The sequence below is a fragment of the Chlorocebus sabaeus genome, chromosome 19 (genome assembly GCF_047675955.1).
Source record: "Chlorocebus sabaeus isolate Y175 chromosome 19, mChlSab1.0.hap1, whole genome shotgun sequence".
NCBI classification, from domain to species: Eukaryota; Metazoa; Chordata; class Mammalia; order Primates; family Cercopithecidae; genus Chlorocebus; species Chlorocebus sabaeus.
Window position 1 is genome coordinate 11,352,335 of NC_132922.1, and position 23,227 is coordinate 11,375,561.

Genomic DNA, 23,227 nt, shown 5'->3' on the forward strand with positions numbered 1-23,227 from the left:
GACACGTCACACCTTTTTCTTTTTAGGGTCCATCTGTCTCCTTTACCACAAGCAAACCTCCATGAGGGCAGGGATGTTTACTTGGCTCACTGCTGTAGCCAGCACCCAGTGTAGTGCAGAGCGGGCACCCACTCAGGACTAGTTGTATAAAAGATGAAGGTCGTTCTCTGCTCTCCACAACCTACAGCCTTGTCCTAGACACAAAGCAGGAGAAAATGCTGAGAGTTGTCCGCTCCTGCCTGTGAGGTCCCTTCCTATCCCCCAGCCCCCAGCCCCTGGTCACTGGGTAAAGCCCAGCTCCACCTCTGACCTGGTCACCTAGGCTGGGCTGGCCAAGGCCTGGCAGGGGCCATAAGTTGCCACATGCAGGGTGGTGGCTGGACATCAGCCTCATCTCCACCCATTCCTCCCATACCCCTTATTGCGCTGGCTCTCCGGAACATCTGCCTAGCCAAATCCAGCTGGTTTGTCCAGGTCATTATCACTGCCTATACCAACTGCCCATGGGCCAGTGTCCACCCCCAGGCCAGACTTCCCAAGGAGGTGTCTAAGTCTGGGTCTCAGCTGCATCAGTAAGAGGGGTGCAGTCATAAGACCCTCCTCACAGCCTCAGGAGGACTCTGAGCTCATCACTGGAAGGCGCCTAGAGCATCAGAGCTCTTTGAACGTTTTCGCCGCAGTCATTTTTGCTATTTCCCAGGCACTGCTCTAGTCCTGGAAGTACCGGAATGAGTAAGATAGCAAAATACCTGCTGCCATAGAGTGACCTTATATTGTAGTTAGGGAATGGAGAACAGAAAGTGAATCTGTATACAGATAAACTCAATGGAGAAAAAAGTTACAAAAAAAAACAGCAAGTGTGAGGCTCTGAGGCAGGACCAAGCTTGGCAGACAGATGGAGAAAGGCCGGGAGCACAGTGAGGGGAGAAGGTGAGGTCAAGGAGAAGGGCAAAGCCACTGTGACCTGAGCTGGTGCCTTCTGGGTGTGGGAGACCTTAGCTGCAGGGGCCTGGAAAGGACACAGCCCCAGCATCCTGGGTCCACACCACTAGCCTGCACTGCCCTTCTTGGTGCCTCAGTTTCTCGTTTGCCAAATGAGGGCCAACCCCCACTGGCACTAGATGACTCTGATGCTGTTGGCCGCACCCTAACGCCTATTTAGTACCTGGATGTGGATGGAGGCCCATGGCCTTTGGAGAATTCTAGAATCTCAGCAGGAAAGACCTCGAAGAGCACCAGGTCCAAGACCCATGTGTGATGCCCACTTCCAGTGGTGCCTCGGGCAACTTCTCCACAAGCAGTTGCATGCATTCCATCAACAGTTGGCTCTCAGGTGATCGTCTATACTGGGCACCGGAAAGGTCATGTGGGCTCCACCATGCAGGTCATTACGGGCCATTTGTTTCCTTCCAGCTCAAGAGGCAAAATGAAGAGCCCAGACTGGAGCCCGAGTCCTGAGTTCAAATTCCAGCTCTACCTCTTTGCTCAAAATCCTCCTGGGTGAGCTGGGCATGGTGGGTTACGCCTGTAATCCCAGCACTTTAAGAGGCCGAGACGGGCGGATCACCTGAGGTCAGGAGTTCGAGACCAGCCTGGCCAACATGACAAACCCCATCCCCACTGAAAATACAAAAATTAGTTGGGCATAGTGGCGGTCGTCTGTAATGCCAGCTACTCGGGAGGCTGAGGCAGGAGAATCGCTTGAAACTGGGAGGCAGGGGTTGCAGTAAGCCAAGATTGCACCACTGCACTCCAGCCTGGGTAATAGGCTCCATCTCTAAAAAGAAAAAGAAAAAAAAAAAAAAAAAAGGCCAGGCGCGGTGGCTCATGCTTGTAATCCTAGCACTTTGGGGAGGCCAAGGTAGGTGGATCAGGAAGTCAGGAGTTCGAGACTAGCCTGGCCAACATGGTGAAACCCCGTCTCTATCAAAAATACAAAAATTAGCTGGGCATGGTGGCAAGCACCTGTAATCCCAGCTACTGGGGAGGCTGAGGCATGAGAATCGTTTGAATCCAGGAGGTGGAGGTTGTGGTGAGCCGAGATCGCACCATTGCACTCTAGCCTGGGCAACGGGAAGAGACCCTGTCTCAAAAAAAAAAAAAAAAAAAAAATCCTCCTGGGTGTGGCGTCTGCCTCCTGGGTGTGCTTCAGGGACGGGTGAACACACGTGCTGTGCTCAGTTACAGCAGTGCCTGGGCGCACTCACCCTCACTGTCCTCCCAGCCATTCCCCGGGCACACCCAGTCTACACCACCTTCCACAGAAGGAAAACTGTGATCCTGAAGGACACAAGAGGAAAGACAGACCTACCCAGGATGCGCTGATCCTTGCATTCAAGCACTCATCCGCAACACAAAAGACATCGCCTGCCTGGAAAGGCGAAGTCGCCCCCCGCCAGGAAGTCCGAAGCTGTGGTGAGGAGGCGTGGTTTCTAAGTGCTGATCCATCCTAGCGTGACGCCAGGCCTTCTAGTTTAGGTAGCAACAGGAACTGTCGCCTTTGTGCCCAGCTCTAGCCAGAACCTGTGCAGGATGTCATCCTTCCACCCCGTAAGGAGAAACGGAGGCCCTCAGCCCCTGTCCTGCTTCAGCATCAATTCCGAAAAGGAGCCATTTCTTTCTTCAGGAAGACGCTTCTACAGAACTCCAGCTAACAAGTGAAACCTAATCTTGTGTGCTTATCTCAAGGACTGTGCAAGCTTATCCAGGGTTTAAAACAGGCGACAGCTGTTGGCATGAAGCCCTCTTGAATAAATAGGTGGAGGCCCAGGCTGTCCCTCCCTCCCAACCTCCCAAAGAGCTCCAGCCTCCTCCCTACACAACCAGCGAACTCAGCTTCGGGTAAAGGACCCAACTTGCTACAGTTGGCCAACTATCCAGCTGTATGGCCCCATGAGTCATCAGGCATCGTGGCTTACACCTAGCAGGGCGAGCAGATCCCACTCTGGGCACCCATCTTCAGTCCTGGACTGGCCCTCCTCCCCAGATCTCACAAGGAATGTTATGACCAGTTTGGGATGGGTGGGTGGCGCCTCACTCGGCTACTTTGCCAGAAAAGAAATTCACACAAGTACTTTCCCTACAAAATAATTTATTCCAACACACAGCAACAGCAGAGACTCTATGTACAAGCACACTGACGCTCCTGACTACCCTCAACTAGGGGACCCTTTTCTTCCCCCTTGCCTTGCGGACCTCTTCTATCAAATCTTTCAGGTACTGGATCTCCTTGGCCAGGGAATCCGCCCTCTCTTTCAAAGCCTCATTCTTCTTTTCCAGCTCTTTGCACTCGCCAGTGAGGGCCTCCTGCTCTGCCCTCTTCTTCTGGCGGTACCTAGTGGCTGCTGTCTTGTTTTGCTCCATTTTTTTCAGCTTCTTATCCAGTTTCTCACCCTTTACTTTTGCTTCTACCATCTTCTCTCCAGGAGGGTCGTAAGGTTTGGGGCGGGCAGAGCCACAGAGAACACCTGGAGATGGGAGGCTCCTATTTGGAGAGCCCCTGGTAGACGGGCTATGCTGAGGAGAGCCCAGATAGGACTCCGGGCTCATACAGATGCCACTATCATTATCTGAGGGGGTGTCTTCCTCCTTTATGCACGGAGGGATCATGGCAACATAAGCAGTGGAGTCTGGCTTCCTATCTCCTTCAGTGATATCCACTTCACTGCCCAGCTCTAAACTAAAGGAATGATCTGGAGTGGAGGACAGGACCCCTGGGGAAAGGGGAAGAGGTTGCAAGAAGGTGAAGGGGGCAACCTGGTCGGGTTTTGTTAAACTTTCTGGGAGATGGCCAATTGGGTTCACCGTCTGGGGGGGCTCCTTGTTAGTCTCCTGGACTAGGGGGGCAAAGAGATCACACGTGTCATCCAACGTGGTCAAAAGGTCATCTGGCATGGTTTCCAGGTCATCTATACCCAACAGGGCATCAAAGTCGAACTCCTTCAAATCCATTTTCTCCAACATCCAATCTGTCCCGTAGAAGGCATCCTCTGCAAAAGATTTGAACGACAGGGCCAAGTGAGTCAGATACAAAGGTAGCAGGCCCCTAACCCCAGATCCCACCCAGACGATGTGGTGGCGGCCCACTCACCCTTGCCGTTGTTGGAGGGACTGACCAACCCATCCACAGCCAGCCATTCGGAGGAGCCCGCCTTAGCCTTGTCGCTGGAGAACCCATGAGGTTTGAAGTGCTTGGCCACCTCCAGGTAGTCATCTAAGAGACCTAGGCTTTCTTCAGCCCCCAAACCCGACTGGTCGAAGGGGGACATCAAGTCCCCCACCAACACCTCGCTGCTCAGGAAGCTCATTTCGGTCATGTTGCGGTGCTTTGCTGGAATCGAGGAATGTGCTTAATTCGAAGATGTCTTTGTCGGTTACAGCAACGCTGCTGCTGAATGCCGTGAGAAGCCTGAATGGGAATCAGAAGCCAACTCCCATTAGAGGTTAGCTGGTCTGAGAATTTCATCTTTCCACTTACGAGGCGGGACTTCTCTAGGCCAGCCATCTACAGAGTCGGCAACCGGGCAGTTGCATCCGCCCCTCCCTGCTGCGGCTCAGGTTCCACAAAATGGACGCTCACGGAGACCAGGCGATTCTTCCACCGGCCACCAAAAGGAAGGCGCTCCGTCCCCGCGTCCAAATACGGCCAGGGCGGCCGCGCCCCGCCCACCGCCCGCCCTTGACTCACGCCCGCGCCGCCGCCCTGCCGCCGCCATCTTGGTTCCTGCCACGTTTCGCGGGGGGGAAAGCCGAGACCCCTGGGACCCTTGGGGGCCTCGGGGTCCGAGGGCGGCAGGGCCCCTGTGGAAACAGTCCTGGCACCCGAATGCGCCTTCCCGATCCCGGGCACGCGAGCGTCTCGGGGACACCCAAGCAAAGACCACGCGTCCCGGGCGCTCGTAAAATCGCTTCCTCCTTGGCGGCACCGCCCCGGCCCCAGGCCGCACCCTGCCAACCCAAAACCTGCGCCGCCCCAGGGAGCACAGCTGGACGACCCGCCCTGGTACTCACGCCATGGCTTAAGCCGCTGGGGGGGGGGTGCCGCTGCAGAGCCTGGTGCTGCTGCCGCCGCTGCAAAGGCCAATGCTGCCGCAGGCACTGCTGCCCCTAATACGCCATGGTGGCCGTGGACCCTGCGGGCGGGGAGGAGGTAAGGCGCGCACGTGCGAACAAAACTACATCTGTGGGCGGACGAAATAGAAATGGCCGCAGCAGCCGCCCGCCGGCCCTTTATAGACTTCGTCTCTAAGGGGACGCAGCACAGACGCATCCTTCCGCCACGGCCACGTGACCATCTCCTCCCGCCTGCTCGTTTCCCTAACTTTGACGCCCCAACCGTTTATGCCCAGCGCGTAGCTGTGACGAGAAAAGGTGTTTGTTCTTATGACCTCACGAAACGAGAGAGGTGCACTACTTTACTAGACTTCTATGATCAGAGTCCGTTCTTTCCTTCGCCGCCGGAGCGCGGAGTGATCTCGCAGACACGCCCCGCTTCCGGTGTCGACGCGGTGGGCGGGGAGAGGTCGTTTTCCGGCGGAGAGTTTTTATTGTGAAGGCCGAGGAAGCCAGGTTATCGCGCGAGGTGCTGGCGAAGAGCGCGCGTCAAGCTGATTGGCCCAGGCACGGTGAGTCATATATACCTCGAGCTCTTATTGGCTCAGGGCCCCAGGTGGGCGGCTGCTGGGAGAGGGATCACGGAGTCCGCGTGGGAAGGGTCGGGGTCTCGGGTCTCTGCCAGGCCTTGGCCAGCTACAATCGCGCTGGCTCCTTCCCCCAGGAGACCTTAGCCTAGCGCACCCCATAGTGGCCTCAGGGCCCAGCCCCTGCGGTCGGGTCCCGCCGCCCTCAGTGGAGGTCCGCCACTGGCGGCCCCGCCGCCACTCCCAGCCTGCGCGTCCTTCGGTTGCGGGGGCTGATTTCTGGCCTGCGGAAACCGGGGGGTTACCTGTTCCAAGCCTGAGTTTTCCAGAGACGCCATTCATAGCCGACACGGTGTTGCTGCCCCCGGGAGGTTGAAGGGGTCTCGAGAGGGCGCCCCGGGCCTGCCCACCTACACCCAAAGGCCAGCTGAGTCTGCATGGCTCCGCCTAAACTCTGGAAAGGAGCCGGGAAGACGCGCCGTCCTGTCGCCCAACCTGGGTTTTTACAATTCTCATCCGGCTCAAGTGCGAGGCTGCCACAGAATAGCATCATAGGGGAACTTCTGGTGTCCGAAGATTGCGTTCCCCTAAGAACAGGATTTTCTTCGCTGCCATCTACCTGGGGTAGTTTCGATTCACTCCGGGTTCTGAACTCCCCGGCCTAACCCGCTTTTCAGTGGTCATGCCCATGGCCCTGGGAGGAGAGGCGCTTGGGAACCCACGGCCACTTGCTCGGGGTTGTGCGTTGGGAAGGGGTAGTCTGTTTTAATACAGGAAACCTCCGCATCGTCCTCAGCCCCCTCCAGTCAGGCCCTGTGAAGGTGGAAACTGAGTTTCCGCCTCCATTTCACCGGGCCACACAAGTATTTCTATGATCGCTGTGATATCAAACAACCAGGGAAGCACTGCTCTAAATAACCACAGGCCATCTGCTGCGCTCATTCAACCTCGCCCACAAGTCCTTTCCAATGGTAAACCGAGGCCCAATGGGATGAAGCTTCTTGCTCAAAGTCGCACAGCTCCCAGTGGAGGGAGTATAGGGTAGGAGTTAGAAGACAGATTTTGGGGAGCTCACCCAAAAGAATCCTGGCTGGGACATTTTGGCTAAGTGACTTATCCTCTTTGAGCCTCGGTTTCCTCATTTGTAAAATGAGACTACTGATGAGTATCCTTGCCCCATGAAGTGAGGTCATACATGTAAAGCACTTAGCATAGCGCCTGGTACATGTAAGCACCCAATAATAGTTGCTATTGCTGCTACCCTTCATAGAACTCAGGTCTCCTGACCCTGACCTGTGCCACTCTCCACATCCTCCTGCTGCCTCAGAGGACTCTTAACTATTATTTAATGAGATGAACCAACAACTTTAAAACTGGTATACAGGTATACACAAGGCATACTGGATGCTGGAACAAAAGTATGGTTTTTCTTTCTCTTTGGGGAATCATGAGTGTTGAGATATACAGAATTGGTGCCAGGAGCAGTGGCTCCAGCCTGTAGTCCCACCTACTCAGGCAGAGGTGGGAGGATTGCTTGAGCCCAGGAATTCCACGCTGCAGTGAGCTGTAATCACAACACTGCAACTCAGCCTGGGCAACAGGGCAAGACCCTGTCTTAATAATAATAAATACAGGAGTTGTCTAGCCTTTCCATGCAAAGGCAGTAAGAATCCCTGAGCCATTAGCCATGTCTTCCAAAGGCTGAACTAGGGACCCACAGGACGTGTTCTCCTCTTGCTATAGACAGCACCTCCTGACAGATGATGGTGCAAATGGTTGAGTATTAAAGTAACACTGCCCCAGTTTTGACACTGAAAAGGTCATGAAAGAACGACTCTCATGGCAGCCTGTCCCATCCATTCTTTTATAGAGACCTAGCTCAAACACTTCAAAGGTTACTCTAGCTGAAAATGGAGACCCAGTACCACTCCCACAGGAAGATGTTTCATGCAACACACACAAGTCAACACTGGTGGAAAGGAGACTTTTATTTTCTTCTTCCTATGCTATGGAAGGACATTGTGTTCCCCAGTTTTATTTCCTCCTGCAAGGAGAAAAAGGATAGCAGCTCTCTGGGTCTCAGGGCTAAGCTGCCTCTACTTATACAGACCTAACCAAGACAGTACAGAAAGACTGTGACTGATTCCAAATCTACCAGCTAACACATCCACCACCACTGATGGGCAGGCAAGTGACTAGAAGGCAAGCTGTGGACCTGGCCTCAGGGACCAATAATTAAAGACTACAAGGTGATCCAAATGTAAAGGTAAACACTTAGTGTGCAGCTGACCATGGAACCCACATCTCTGGTATTCTGGCCACTTACAGTAAGTGGCATCTACAAGGGCTGGAGCCTCCCAGCCTGGGGTGCAGGGGTCAGCTCTATCCTAAGTCTCCTTGGCCTTGAGCTTCAGACAAAAGGGCAGAGTTCTAACAAATCCTCTGACAGCACAAGTTGTCAGCCAAGTCAGAGTCCCAAGGAAGTACCATGGCACAGAGCTCTGCACACTCGCAGTAGTCTGTATTTACAGAATTCCCCCCTCGGGGCCTCTCCTGGGTCCTTCCATCCTGAAGCTGATTCCCCTTCAAGACTATCTGAATTCTCACCTTGAGTGGAGTGCAGGGAGCACAGTCAGGGAATGTGGAATATGGACAGGTGTGCCTCCACCGGCCGGGACCCAGGAGACTGTGGGCCTCTGCAATGCTTTCTTTAAACTTGAGCTTCAACATTTATTTAAATAAGACTTTAAAACTCACAACCAAGCATGTAAAGAAAAATACTGTCATCTTGAACTCATTTTTTAGGAAGGGCAACAGAGGAGAACCAAAATAAACTCTGGAATTTATTAGGTTTAAGATAATGAGTGCATTTTTTAAGTGTTAGGCTAAGTATAAGGTTTGCTAACCTTGATGGCACACACACAAAAATCTCTAGATGGAGAAGTAGAAGATGCTATTACTTCAGGCAAAAGTAAGAGTTACTGAACAGGAAGGCAGAGTAGCGGGGAAAATTACTCATCTTTTCCCAAAGATTTAAAAAAGGGGGCAGGTGCAGAATGTCTTCTTCTATCTAAAAATCTCAAAGCGAGTGCCTATGTTCCACATTTTATGAAGAGGAAGATGGCAGCAAAAAGAATGGCTTGCCCAGTCATGGTCAGCAAACCCACCAGGACCAAGGCTGAGAGTTCACACTGCTTCTAGTTCTGAGGACTTCTTAAGAGGTTCTTGCTTGTAAAATGACAAAGTTATGGTTTTGTCAAACAGTTAAAAGAGATGCTCTTTAAGAAGAATGATAGGCCGGGCGCGGTGGCTCAAGCCTGTAATCCCAGCACTTTGGGAGGCCGAGGCGGGCGGATCACGAGGTCAGGAGATCGAGACCATCCTGGCTAACACAGTGAAACCCTGTCTCTACTAAAAAATACAAAAAACTAGCCGGGCGAGGTGGCGGGCCCCTGTAGTCCCAGCTACTCGGGAGGCTGAGGCAGGAGAATGGCGTGAACCCAGGAGGCGGAGCTTGCAGTGAGCTGAGATCCGGCCACAGCACTCCAGCCTGGGCGACAGAGCGAGACTCCGTCTCAAAAAAAAAAAAAAAAAAAAAAAAAAAAAAAGAAGAATGATAAACTCATTTGCCTTCCTCAAGTGACAACTACACTAAAATAACTTGGAACTCTTAAAATCTTATCTTTTTTAAGCTCTCCTTCCAATTTTTATTTTTCAAAATTTTTTGAAACAGGATCTCACTCTGTCACCCAGGCTGGAGTGCAGTGGTGTGATCTCAGCTCACTGCAACCTCCACTCTCCAGGTTTAAGTGATTCTCCTGCCTCAGCCTCCCGAGTACCTGAGATTACAGGCACCTGCTACCACGCCCAGCTTATTTTTATCTTTTTGGTAGAGATGGGGTTACTATGTCAGCCAGGCTGGTCTCAAACTCCTGACCTCAAGTGATCCGCCCGCCTTAGCCTCCCAGTGCTGGGATTACAAGCGTGAGTCACTGTGCCCAGCCTCCTTCCAATGTTTTATGTGAAATTTGGTCAGAGATGCAAGGTTGGGAAAACTTAAAATTTTTTAATACTCATGGCAGGGAAACCAAATCCTTTATCTCAATGAAGAATAATCTATACTTTTGCAACACTCTATCAATCCTCTCCTCTCCCTTCCCTGTAATGGAAACCCAATGGGTACACTGGAACCCTCACTGTTAGGCTCTACCCCACACCTTCTAGATTCATCCAGGATGGTACTCAGGCGTACCGGTTTTTTTTTTTTTTAACTCTCATTTGAGTCTTACCAACAGACAGGTAGATAAGCTCTCTCACGATTCTCAGCTTTATCGTTTTTTGTTCCCTCTTAATACTTTTATGCAAATGAAATTGAAACCACCATAAGAAATCCTTGTTAAGGGGAAAAGAGCCAAAAAGACCTCTAAATATAGTCAACGTTAAGCCTAGTTGTCAACTTCCTAATCTGTGACAAAACGGGCAGGAATCTCTACCCTAAATTGCTGCTGAGGTATCAATGCTAAAGAGTTATTTCCTGTTACTATCATTGGAAAGGAATGAGACAGCTGCAGAGAGCTTCACCAGAACCTCACTGATGGAGAGGTAGTCATCCAAAAAATAAGACAACTTGACGGGAGGAAAACAAAATACTGATAGGCAGATGAGAAACAGAATTATCATCAGAGTCTTGCCACAAACAGGGCAAGCACAAACCAAGACGACACATGGACATGGTGGATTAAACATTCCTCCCCACCTTCAGGATACATTTACATTGCAATAAATACTGCAATCTCAGCAGCAGGAAACAATGAGGAACCTAAGAAATGCCTACCTCCTCCCCTCTGCCTTATCTGTGTGCTCTCTTCCTTGGTAGCACCAATCTCCCCAGGTGCTGGGTGAGAAACAGGACAGGGGAAAGAGGTCTGTGCATGCTCACTTGCCCTCTGGCCGTACCCCGAGCGCTCAGCAAAGAGCCCTCTCACGTTCCTACGGCAGACACTGGAGGATGAAGGGCTGGCTGTTGGGTCTGTTCTTGCCTAAGGCCACATCCTAGAAAAGCACGGCCTGTCTGGGGAGAAAACATGGCCACCAAACCCCAAATAGTGACCGGATTTTCCAACTGACATTCAATCGCCTGTCTACCTCCCTCATCCTTAACTGATGGCTAAGACTGCATTCCTTCAAGGCCTTGTCCTGATTGGCAATAAAATAAGGAAGAGGGGTGAAAACCAGCATTCATGACGAGGTGGTGTCCTGGCAGCCCCCATCCTTGTCTGTCTGACCCCTGCAGCCACAGAGGAGGAGCGGACACTGGGCACACAAACCCTCCACTAGGCCCTTAACCAGCTCTGGTTCCCTACTCTGCACTTCTGCTGATAGCCACCCAGAAATTCAATCTGCAAATAATTTAGAATCCAGCTTGTCCTGTGGGGATCACTAACAGTGTTTCCGTGAGAGACATTCTCAGCATTTAGGAATGGGTCAGGAGATGGCGGGGAGGGCGGACTCTACTCCAGGAACCGGGGTCAAGGCCAGCTCTTCTACCAGCCTCACTCCCAGAAACTTTAAATACTGTCCCAGCACTCACTCTGTAGAGTTCAGCTTTGAAACATGCTGTCACAGCTCTTCAGTGGCATTCAACTAAAAGGCAACATCTTAATTAGGCAGATATGCTCCAGGGACAAGAGCAAAACAGAAGGCATGAACAAGAGAGGAAAAAATAGAAAAGACACTGAATAGGAACAGGCAAACAGGCAAGGCAGACCAGACAGAGGCAGCAAACATGGGCTGAAATGCAAAACAAGTGGTCCATCAGCTCAGGCCAGCATACCACCTTCTCAATTCATTCCAGAAAAATTAGCCTGGAGCCAGGGGGAGCAGGGAGCACAGTGATTGGTAACAAAAATAGGAAGAGTTGGGTAAGAAAATAGGAGACGGAAGAGATGTCATTCTAATCAGCAGGAAGTGACCAGGTTGATGATCAGCAAGACAGCAGGCACCAGGAACCCTGTGAGGCACCAACTAAGTAGCCAAGTGTATCTAACGGAGAATCCAGGGCCTGACCACCAACACCCGCGTTGGCCTTCACCTGCCCTACGTCTGCAGCAGCACCTCTGGCTCGGACAATGAGCAATACAGAGTGTATCCTAATTCGTCTATTTCTTCAGGGGTGAGCTCTGCAAATAAGTTCACCTTGGGGTTTAGAGCACTGGGCAGGATTCCAGCCTCTAAGTAGCTGATAAGTCCCCTCAGGGCCTGTAGGAAACGGTCGGCCAGCATATCTGGAGACCAGTCAGCCTCCTCCTGGGCCAAGAGGAGGATGACATTGGTTAGCTGGCTGGCAGTGAGGTGGCCCAGAGACGGGGTGGACTTGCATATGGCCTTGAGGATCTTGAGGCACAGAGATCGGCAGCCCGAGTCAGCCTGGTCCAGAGCCCGCAGGCGTGCCGTCTCTGCAGGACGCAGGCTCAGCCGCCACAGGTTGTCATACTGGGCTAGCCGATGTGGTTTGGCCACCAAGACTGTGTCACCGAGGGTCACTGATGGCAGGAAGTCAATGAAGAGATGTTTGTCACGCTCATACTGTACCTCCAGTGTGAGGGCCTCTGGGGGTGGTGCCGGGCGGATCACATAGTCCAAGAGGGACCCTATGGCTGGCCAATTGATGGAGCCAGCCACCACCTTCTCAAATGTATCTGCAACTGTCTTTGGGGAGAGGTAGCCCCCTACAACACAGCGGTCCCAGTAACTGCTCCCACGAGGAAAGTACTCTGGATTCTCACGACGCACCAGGAAGAAACCAGGAACATTCATGATGGTGTCTTCACCAGGAATACACGACCACAGGTTCTGCTCCAGCACAAGGGGCACAATCAGCTGGATGTGGTCAGCTGCCACCACCTGTCAGAGCAGAATTTAAAACGTTTGGAGGGTTTACTCTGTTCAAAAGACACGCTTCCTCCAACACGGTTCCCACCATCTTACATTCCCCCAGCAAGAATGGGAACTCTAGGCCAGGCGCGGTGGCTCACGCCTGTAATCCCGGCACTGTGGGAGGCCGAGGCGGCCAGCTCACTTGAGGTCAGGAGTTTAAGACCAGCCTAGCCAACATGGTGAAACCCCGTCTCTACTAAAAATACAAAAAAATTAGCCAGGCATGGTGGCGGGTGCCTGTAGTCCCAGCTACTCGGGAGGCTGAGGCAGGAGAATTGCTTGAAGGCAGGAGGCGGAGGTTGCAGTGAGCTAAGATCGTGCCACTGTACTCCAGCCTGGGCGACAGAACAAGACTCCATCTCAAAAAAAAAAAAAAAAAGAATTCTTTCATGTCACCATATCAATCTACACAGACTGAGAAAACTAGAAAGGAGAGATGGATACAAGAACATAGAAAGGAGGAAGCCTCTTATAGCTTCTTAAAAGTTGTAAGTAGGACTAAAACATGAGAAAGGATTAAAGACACAAGAATTTCTAAAGAATAACATGCCAGGCGTGGTGGCTCACACCTGTAATCCCAGCATTTTGGGAGGCCAAGGTGGGTGGCTCACCTGAGGTCAGGAGTTCGAGACCAGCCTGGCCAACATGGCAAAACCCTGTCTCTACTAAAAATACAAAAAAATTAGCCGGGAGTGATGGCACACACCTGTAATCCCAGTTACTCAGAAGGCTGAGGCAGGAGAATCACTTGAACTCGGGAGGTGGAGCTTGCAGTGAGTCGAGATCACGCCACTGCACCACTCCAGCCTGGGCGACAGAGCGAGACTCCGTCTCAAAAACAAAACAAAACAAAAAAAGAATAACAAGTATGGCTCTCCAAATGCTGCTGCAGTACACAGGATTCAGAAGCTGTAAGACCTCAGTCTTTCTAGCAAGCCTGGACACTGATCTGTGCCAACAACACTACTGTGCTTAGCACCCAAACCCCACCCACCATGAGAACCACCTTGTTACCTGCAGGTCATCATAGAGGCTGCCACTCAAGTACATGTCCCGAAGCGGCATGTCAGGCAACTTGGCCCGCAGGAAGCTCCGGAGCTCGGCACATATGTCCACAGCAGCTTGCTTGGCCCGAGCCTGCTCTCCAGCAGGGATGGCTGCCCGGTTCCGGTAGTAAGAAAGAAGTTTCTCCTGCAGGGACATGCGGAGTCGTGACTTCTTCAAGTCTACCTGGCCCTTCCTGGCCACTGGCTTGGGCCGGGGCGGGCAGAATGTATCTGCCAAGGCAAGAGAGAGAGGCACGTGAGCTCTGCCCATGCCTGCTCAGTCCACAGCTGCCTCAGCCCCAGAAAGAAGGGCCTGGCATGGAGGGCAAGTGCTGGCACAGTGCCTGGCACAGATGTGCTCAGGAAACATCTGTTGAGTGCAGGAGTGGTACTGAAAGTCCAGAGAAGTCCCAGGAGGGGCAGCAGCCCTTCTCACCTGTGTCGAAGGCAGAGGAGTCTGTGGGAAGGGTCTGCAGGGACCGGCTCAGGCCCGTCTTCATGTCCCTGTTCAGCAGTCGGGGGGAGCCCATCCAGTTTGGTTCTTCCCAGCTCCTTTTCCCTGAATGGCTCAGGCGGGTGGGGCTGGTAGGGGCACTGATCGCCCGATCGTACATCTGAAATAGCAGAGGACACAGGACATAAACCTGCCCTCTTTCCCTATTTCCTTCCAATTTACTTCCTCTCCAGAAGCTCTGTCCTAGTAAGTTCAACTACTATCTTTTAGTAATTTTGTTTTTATTCTAGATTATAGAATACTTTGCTCCATGCAGAAAATCTCAGGGAAGACTAAATAAGACATAGATAATCCATATGTCATGACCCAAAGAAATCTGTTTGTAATATCTGGTATGTTTCTTTCTAGATGCATGTAATGAGGACCACTCTATACGTACTTTTGAAACCTGTTTTTTTCACTTAACATCATTGTGATCATTTCCTCCTATTACTAGAACGCTTCGACATTTTCTTTCTGTAAAATATTACATGTTATGACCATACCACTACATCCCACCCCAACCCTGGCTGCATGCACTTACCCGCTTAACTGCCAGCGTGGCGATGCCCAGCATGGCCGCTCCACCCACCCCCAGCACCAGCCGGGCATTGGAGAGCACAAAGTCAATGGCCGTGCCAATGCCATTGTCATCCTTCTTGCCTTTGCGCTCACCAGCGCCTGCCATTGCTCATCTGAGAATGAAGATAGAACATGGCCATAAGTACTGCGACCCCAAGAACCTCCCTCCCCCAACAAGTCAAACCCCAACAAGTACAGGGTACTCTGTGAGTTCCAGCAACCCAAATCCTCTTGCCTCCAGCACTGTATGCTTTAGGGTCTAGAAGGAGCTACAATGTCCCATGATAGATCAGGATGCAAGGAGAAGGGACGGATCCTGGATACTGTAGGAAAACCTTCCCCAAGCTACTGAGATTAAGAAAGCATTAAGCTCAGTGTCAATCCTTTTTTATATTACAATGAAGTACCCCACATGCAAAACAACCCTCTCTCTACTCCTTCACAATGTTATAACGCAGGTCTCTCTACCCCTTCACAATGTTATATCGCAGGTCTCTCTACCCCTTCACAATGTTATATCGCAGGTCTCTCTACCCCTTCACAATGTTATATCGCAGGTCTCTCTACCCCTTCCCAATGTGATATCGCAGGTCTCTCTGCCCCTTCACAATGTTATAACGCAGGTCTCTCTACCCCTTCCCAATGTGATAACGCAGGTCTCTCTGCTCCTTCACAATGTTATAACGCAGGTCTCTCTACCCCTTCACAATGTTATATCGCAGGTCTCTCTACCCCTTCCCAATGTGATAACGCAGGTCTCTCTACCCCTTCCCAATGTGATAACGCAGGTCTCTCTACCCCTTCACAATGTTATATCGCAGGTCTCTCTACCCCTTCCCAATGTGATAACGCAGGTCTCTCTACCCCTTCCCAATGTGATAACGCAGGTCTCTCTACCCCTTCACAGGGGTAATAACGCAGGTCCCCATCTCTTAAAAATAAAAACAAAAAACAAAATGGGCCGGGCACGGTGGCTCACACCTGTAATCCCAGCACTTTGGGAGGCCGAGGTGAGCGGATCACCTGAGGTCAGGAGTTCAAGACAAGCCTAGTCAACATGGAGAAACCCCGTCACTACTAAAAATACAAAATTAGCCGGATGTGATGGCGCACTCCTGTAATCACAGCTTCTCAGGAGGCCGAGGCAGGAGAATCCCTTGAACCTGGAAGGCGGAGTTGCAGTGAGCCAAGATCACACTATTGCACTCTAGCCTGGGCAACAAGAGCAAAACTCCACCTCAAAAACAAAAACAAAATGACACAGTCATCTCCAGAACTCAGGACTCCCTACTCCTTGTATGATGCTTTTTCTACTGTACCATGCTCACCCTTACCCAAATCAAATCGGCCCTTATTCTATCTACTTTCTGCAAACCAAACACAAAACAACATGTACCAAACACCCTGCACATGGAACTGGAACTACACATCCATATGTGAGATTGGAATACCTGCCACTCTCCTCTATAATATACCGTGTCCTTCACACCAGGAATGACATAAGGGAAACCAAAGTCGGATACCATTTAGTGTCCCAGAATGGGAGGACATCAAGAGACAGGATCCGCTGGGCGCGGTGGCTCACACCTGTAATCCCAGCACTTTGGGAGGCCAAGGCGGGTGGATCACAAGGTCAGAAGTTCGAGACCAGCCTGGCCAACATAGTGAAACCCGTCTCTACTAAAAATACAAAAAATTAGCCGGGCATGGTGGCCGAGGCAGGAGAATCGCCACTGCACTCCAGCCTGGGCGACAGAGCAGGACTCTGTCTCGAGGGAAAAAAAAAAGGATCACTAAGGATTATCTTCCATGTAAAATAATATTCCTTCTAATACCATGTTACGACTGGGTATTGCCAGCTTCCGCATATTATGCTCCTGCCTCTACCTCCCTGAAAAACAAAGAACTATTTCTGACTCTATTATTCCAGCAATTGAGTTAACTAAGAGTCACTGTCAAGCCCAAAAATATTTTTTCCCTAAATAGAGTTCACACCTTGGGGGTACTTTCCTTTTCTCTACCATTTACAGTCAACAGAAGCCTCAGGTTTAGGGATATGAGAGACTATCTGGCCAAACCAAGTACATTCTTACCTCAAATGTACAGAGCAAGGCCAGGGAGAAGAGTTAACGTTTGTATTTACAGGTGGAGTCAGGGAAGAGCACCAGACACCCTCCCTCCAGACAGTGAGACACTGAGACAGAGACGAGCCATACCAAACTTAGCAGAGCAGAGTAACCCAATCAGGAAAAAAGCAGAACATTATACATTTCCCCACACATAACAATGTCTCTTGTTTTAACTCTTTACTGAAATATTTACAATAGGGAGAGCCACTGGACACAAGGGCCCTCTAAATGATCCTTCAGTGTGATGCAGCAAGGCCAGAAGGGCACCTCCTCGCTCCGGGCAGAAGCAGCCTCCCTGGACCATTTTAGTCCTTGGCGCCCTTCTGATGACTGCAAGGTGGTGCTACAGATAACAAAACAGAGCGTGGGTTTTAGAGTCAGAAATCCTGAGATACAGAATTTGCCTTAAGCCCTGACTTATTAGCTGGGTGACCTCAAATGAGTTACTTAACACCTCAGCTACGAAAAGGGGATAATGGTCCCTGCATGGGACCAAATCACAGGGTTGTAGTGAGGAAATACCAACCACTGCAATACTGTATGTGAATGGTATAAACTGTATTGCAGTGGATGGTCTACAAACTGTAAAAGTGCTCCACAAATGAGTTATCATCTAGTCTTTTAAGATTTCCATCCACAGGACAAAGGTCAGCTTCCAGAATTCAGTCAGCAACCCAGACTGTCCTCTGAGTGATATTTCACCTTTTGAGACTGCTCTAAAACGGCCTTTAAAATTTGCAGTGATACCGTCTTGAGTATCACTATTTTTTAGATCAAAACTATTTTTCTTTTTTTTTTTTTTTGAGACTGAGTATCGCTCTGTCACCTAGGCTGGAGTGTAGTCGGGCGATCCTGGCTCACTGCAACCTCCGCCTCCTGGGTTCAAGCAGTTCTCCTGCTTCAGCCTCCCTAGTAGCTGGGATTACAGGCATGTGCCACCACGCCCTGCTAATTTTTTGTATTTTTAGTACAGCAGGGGTTTCACTATGTTAGCCAGGCTGGTCTCGAACTCCTGACCTCAGGTGATCCACCCACCTCAGCTTCCCAAAGTGTTGGGATTACAGGCGTGAGCCACCAGCTAAGATCAAAACTATTAAGTTGGGCCAGCTTGTTAAAGCCTTTTCCGCCGGACGCAGTGCCTCACACCTGTAATCCCAACACTTTGGAAGGCCAAGGTGGGCAGATCACGAGGTCAGGAGATCGAGACCATCCTGGCTAACAGGTGAAACCCTGTCTCTACTAAAAATACAAAACATTAGCTGGGTGTGGTGGCGGGCGCTTGTAGTCCCAGCTACTCGGGAGGCTGAGGCAGGAGAATCACTTGAACCTGCGAGGCGGAGGTTGCAGTGAGCCAAGACTGCACTGCACCCACTGTACTACAGCCTGGGCAACAGAGCAAGACTCCGTTTCAAAAAAAAAAAAAAAAGGCTTTTCCTGCTGTAGTGCAATATACACCCCCCACCCACCATCCAAGGACCAACTGACATCACAGACCTGGTGACCTGGAAGAATAGAAGAGAGCGTCCACAAGCTCCACAGACAGACATGGACCTTACTTGAAGAGTTAATTCAACTTGTTCCAGTTTAAACTGCTTCTCCACGACACACTCTCCACTCAGGTTCTGCTACATAACCTTACAGCCTACTAGCAGGTAAGAACTGCACCTCCAATCAGGACTGTCATGAAGGAACTCCATTGTTTAATGGGTATAGAGTTTCAGATGTGCCAGATGAAAAAAGTTCTGGGGCTCTGTTACACAACAATGTGAACATACTTACTGCTCCTGAACTGTATACTTTAAAATGGTTAAGATGGTTAAAATAAAACACAAAAAAGGAACACAGACCTGGTGGGCAGAACTAGGGATAGAGAATTTGAGCTCTGCCAACATTGCAGGCAAGTTATTTAACCTGTCTCCCTAAATACAAAAATGGGAACAGAAATGCTCATTACCCTAATAAAGTAAGGATGATGAATAATGGAGGCCTTGTGGCTTCCTAGGATGACAGCACAGAATTGTTAAAGTTCCAACTTATTTTAATTGAAAAAGGAATAGGCCTTTTTATAAACCTATCTTGCTTGAGTACGTACGAGACTAGGTAACATATATTGAGTGTGCATTATGTGCTGGGAATTTTACACTTATTATTAATTCCCTCAATCCTCACAACAACAATCCCATGAGATCAGTAATATTATTCCAAATTTACAGGATGAAGAAACTGAGTAGTTTCTGTAACCGACCCAAGGTCACTGTGTCAGTAAATTACATGGCCAGGATTTGAACCCTGAGCTCAAGCTGGTGGGGAGAACTAATCTACAGGGGTCCTAGGTACTTGCTCCCCACCTTGTTCCCATCTCTACTCCGTTAACCCCCGACCATATGCTTCTGGGGGACACCTGGGCTCATTCACTGCTGCATCCCCAGGGTGTGCAGTGTTTGATGCATACTAAGTATCTGCTGTGGGAATGAAGTATTAACCCTACAGCGTTTTGTTTCTTGGTTTTTTTGAGGGGGTGGTGATAGCAGCGTGTAGCCCAACTCACAGCCAAAATATATTAGGAACACAAAGATTTCAAGGAACGCCCTAATGCCCTCCCAGATCTGCTAGCCAATCCTCCCTGTGCAGACAGGCTCCCATGGGCATCACCCCACCCCGGCCCTGTACTGCCAAAGGCAGGTGTGCCAATCCTAAGTGGCTGAGAAGAACCAAAAGCCATTACGTAAGGCTCCTCCTCCAGCTTTCCCTCCTCCAGTTAAAAGCAGCACCCTCCACCCAGCTGGCAGGCCTTACACCCAGTTACCCAGTTACTCTTCATCTTTCTCTCTCCTCCTCCTGCCTCAGCCAACGGATCACCAAGTCCCACTGCTGTACACACTGTGTTTATATGCGGCCACCCCCACCCCTCGGTCCCTCAATCTCATCCGGCTACATCCACTACCTCTAGTATCTCTCATCAATTTATTCTTCACACTGCCACTGGTACGCTCCCTCTACGATACAAATGTGGCTATGTCATTCCTCTGCTTACAGAGCTGTGATGGTCCCCGCATAATAAGATATACATTACCATCTCAACTTGGAGTCAATGTCCTTCCAGATCTGGCCCAGCCTCAACTCTGGCTATCTGCCTTACAGAGGTACCATTCTGGCCACACCAGACTTAAGTTTCCAGACTACAAAGTGCAGTTTCTGGACAGGCAGAGCTGTTTGCCCCTTTAATCCCAATGCTTTGGGAGGCAAGGATGGGAGGATCGCTTGAGGCTAAGAGTTTGAGAGCAGCCTGGGCAACATAGCAAGACTATCTCTACAAATAAAAAAAATAATAAAAAATTAGCTGGGCACATTGGTATATGTCTGGCGTTCCAGCTACTCAGGAGGCTGAAAAGGCAAGACTGCTTGAGGCCAGGCATTCAAGGTTCCCGAGAGCTATGATCATGCCATCATACTGCAGCTTGGGCAAGAGTGAGACCTTGTCTCTTTAAAAAAAAAAAATTGCGGTTCCCACTTCCCTGCCCCGCTGCTGATAAGCCTTTATTTCTCATTTGAGAAAGACCTCAAATGTCCTTTTGTTTTTTTTTTTTTCAAGACAGAGTCTTGCTCAGTTGCCCAGGCTGGAGTGCGGTGGCGCGATCTGGGTTCACTGCAAGCTCCGCCTCCCGGGTTCACGCCATTCTCCTGCCTCAGCCTCCCGAGTAGCTGGGACTACAGGTGCCCGCCACTACGCCCGGCTAATTTTTTTTTTTTGTATTTTTAGTAGAGATGGGGTTTCACCATGTTAGCCAGGATGGTCTCGATCTCCTGACCTCGTGATCCGCCCATCTCGGCCTCCCAAAATGCTGGGATTACAGGCGTGAGCCACCACGCCCGGCCTTTTTTTTTTTTTCTCCCAGAGATAGGGTTCCATTCTGTCACCCAGCCTGGAGTGCAGTGATGCAATCATAGCTCACTGCAGCCTCAACCTCCTGGGCTCAAGCCATCCTCCTGCCTCAGCCTCCTGCAGAGCTGGGACTATAGATGCACACCAGTGCACCTGGCTCTCCACTGATTTCTAATGACTAAAAGGACGACTTTGATCCTTTCTCGGTCCCTTGCAACAAAAAATAACGAAACCTACAGGAATAAGGGCCTACATACCTGAGGCTTCTTAATGCATCTGTAAGGTGGGGATGGGAGAGAGCAGGAGTGTCTACAGAAGGCACCTTTGTCCTCTTTCCCTTGGAGGATCCTAAATGATCCTCCCCAATTTGCCGCTGAGAAAGACCAGGCCCTTCTCCAGCTGCCTCTCCCGGGCCTCAGGGTCCTCTAGCTTCTGATGTTTTCGGAATTCACTGCGGATGGAGGCAAAGTAGAAGTCTCGATCAGTGTAGCGAAGCTGTCGGCCCTGGCGCAACAGAGCCCGATAGAGACTCAGCACCGCCGCTCGGCTCCACCGGGCCATGGGGAACTGGCAGGGGCTGGGTGTCACACTATAAACAGAAGGAAAGACATACAAGCCTAGTATCAGAATTAATAACAAAAGGACCTGTAGAGACTATAAGACGTTTTTAATCCAAGTTCCAGAGACCCCCTAGATCACCTTATGACTTAATGGCAAGACTAGGACTAGAGACCCTAGCCTCTGGATGCCCATTCTGGAAACATACAGGTTGTGGTTCACCAGGGCTCAAATCCTGGCCCTGCCACTTACGTGCCATATGACTTTGGGCAAAGGACTGAACCCCCACTGAGCACCAGCGTCCTCACTTACAAAATGGAGATTAGGATATTATGGCAATAGTACCTACCACATAGGGTTATATTTTGAGAACTGTGCATGTAAAGAACGGTAATACAACTTCACCACAGGGGGTGATCTAGGAGGGCTGAAGACAAGCACTCAGCCATACTTAAATCCTGGCACCAGCACTTGCGAGCTGCACTACCGTGGGCAAGTCTCCTAACCTCTCTGTGCCTGTCTCAGTTCCTCATCTATACAGTGAGGATAAAAATCGTATTTTGCCCATATGGTTGGCATAAGCACTAAATGAATTTAATGTATGTGAACATGTTTAGAACAGCACTTGGCACACACTAAGCACTCTATCAACAGCAGCTGTTATTAGTACCACCTAGCCAGGTTTGTAGATGCTCAATAAACAATTACATTTAAGTATAAACTGCCACTGCCTTCCTTCAGTAACAATAAACCCTTACACAAGCGTATCTGTAAAGTGCTTTGTTGCCCATTGTCACATTTACACTAACAATCTAGGAGGTGGTCAGGGTTCTTAGTAACAGTAAATGCTTATTGCACTATACACAATGTGCAATGTTTGAAGCATGTCTCACGTAAAAACTCATTCTGTCAGCTACCCTAGGGTCAACATTACCCCATTTTAAGTGGAGGAAACAATCTCCCAGAGGGAAGTAACTTGCCCGCGGGCCCAAAACTGTCAAGGGGAGGGCTGCACTCCTGACCCCAACTCTGCCTGCCTCTGGAATGAGTTACCCTTTGCTGGAGCCGGACCATGTGTACAGCACTTCTGGGTGCTCCACGAACTTTTCCTAGCACAGCGCTTGGCACATACAAGGGGCTCAAAATTATGTTTAACGAAGGAGAGAATTTCACAACGTCCCTATGTGGAAAAAAATGATCACCTCCGTTTCAGAAATAAAGAAATGACACCGAGTGGGGGAAGTATTTGGCTGGAAAAAAAGATTGAACTTTGGGCCCAAAGTCCGCTAGCCCTTAGCCTCCGGCCTTGCTAACTTCCTGCGCAAGCCTGAGCAAGCCACCATCCCTGTCCATTTTTCCTCAACTGTTTAAGAGCTCCCTCGGCCTTCCGATGTAGAAAATCAACAGAAGTGTTTGATAAGGCAAAAGGCGACTGTCACGGCGAGGGCTGTAACTACAAGGTCGCTGGGAGAGTGGGCGGCTGAGCCCCAGCCAGTCTGCACTTCCCCAACCCTGGGGGCCGGGCCGGGGTGCGGAGGCCCAGAGGCCAGGGCAGGCCTGCTCCGGGACCCGGGAAGTCTCCGAGGTTGGGGCGGGGCGGGGCCGCCGAGGGGCCTCCCAGGGGAAAGCCCAGGGCGGGATGGGGCGAGACCCCCGGCTGCAGGCCGGTATCCTGGGTCCGCGCCGCATGCGAGGCGCCGGCAGCAGCCTGAGAGGAGCGGCCGCAACCTCCCGGCCACCCAGCAGCCGCCGGTCCTCATTCCTCCCCTCACTCACCCGCAGGCCGCGCGCGCTACCACTCCGCAGGACTCGCCTCCGGCCGGGTACCTCTCTCCTGGTCACCCATCAACATGGCCCCTTCACTTCCGGGACACGACCTTGCGCACGGAGCTGCGAAGGGGCTGAAGGGAGCACGAGGGCGGGCGGAGGCGGAGGGACTTCCGGTCTCCTCCAAGCTCTCT

General features: G+C 50.8%; 3 protein-coding genes across 3 annotated transcripts; all 3 read right to left on the bottom strand.

Annotated features, from left to right (window-relative positions):
- Nucleotides 1-3,074: 3,074 nt before the first annotated feature.
- On the bottom strand, nucleotides 3,075-5,383 carry ATF4 (activating transcription factor 4). Its single transcript, XM_007975841.3, has 3 exons — nucleotides 5,011-5,383; nucleotides 4,091-4,408; nucleotides 3,075-3,989 (listed from the first exon to the last, which is right to left on the bottom strand). The coding sequence occupies exons 2-3, from the start codon at nucleotides 4,314-4,316 to the stop codon at nucleotides 3,160-3,162; spliced, it is 1,056 nt and encodes a 351-aa protein (XP_007974032.3). The 5' UTR covers nucleotides 4,317-4,408; nucleotides 5,011-5,383; the 3' UTR covers nucleotides 3,075-3,159.
- A 2,226-nt stretch (nucleotides 5,384-7,609) lies between these two features.
- On the bottom strand, nucleotides 7,610-14,802 carry MIEF1 (mitochondrial elongation factor 1). The gene is made up of 4 exons (XM_007975840.3): nucleotides 14,659-14,802; nucleotides 14,058-14,235; nucleotides 13,590-13,852; nucleotides 7,610-12,542 (listed from the first exon to the last, which is right to left on the bottom strand). Exons 1-4 carry the CDS (start codon nucleotides 14,800-14,802, stop codon nucleotides 11,736-11,738), a joined length of 1,392 nt encoding a protein of 463 aa, XP_007974031.1. The 3' UTR covers nucleotides 7,610-11,735.
- Nucleotides 14,803-21,056: 6,254 nt separating this feature from the next.
- MIURF (mitochondrial elongation factor 1 upstream open reading frame) lies at nucleotides 21,057-21,269 on the bottom strand. Its single transcript, XM_073006706.1, has one exon. It carries the CDS (start codon nucleotides 21,267-21,269, stop codon nucleotides 21,057-21,059), a length of 213 nt encoding a protein of 70 aa, XP_072862807.1.
- Nucleotides 21,270-23,227: the final 1,958 nt, after the last annotated feature.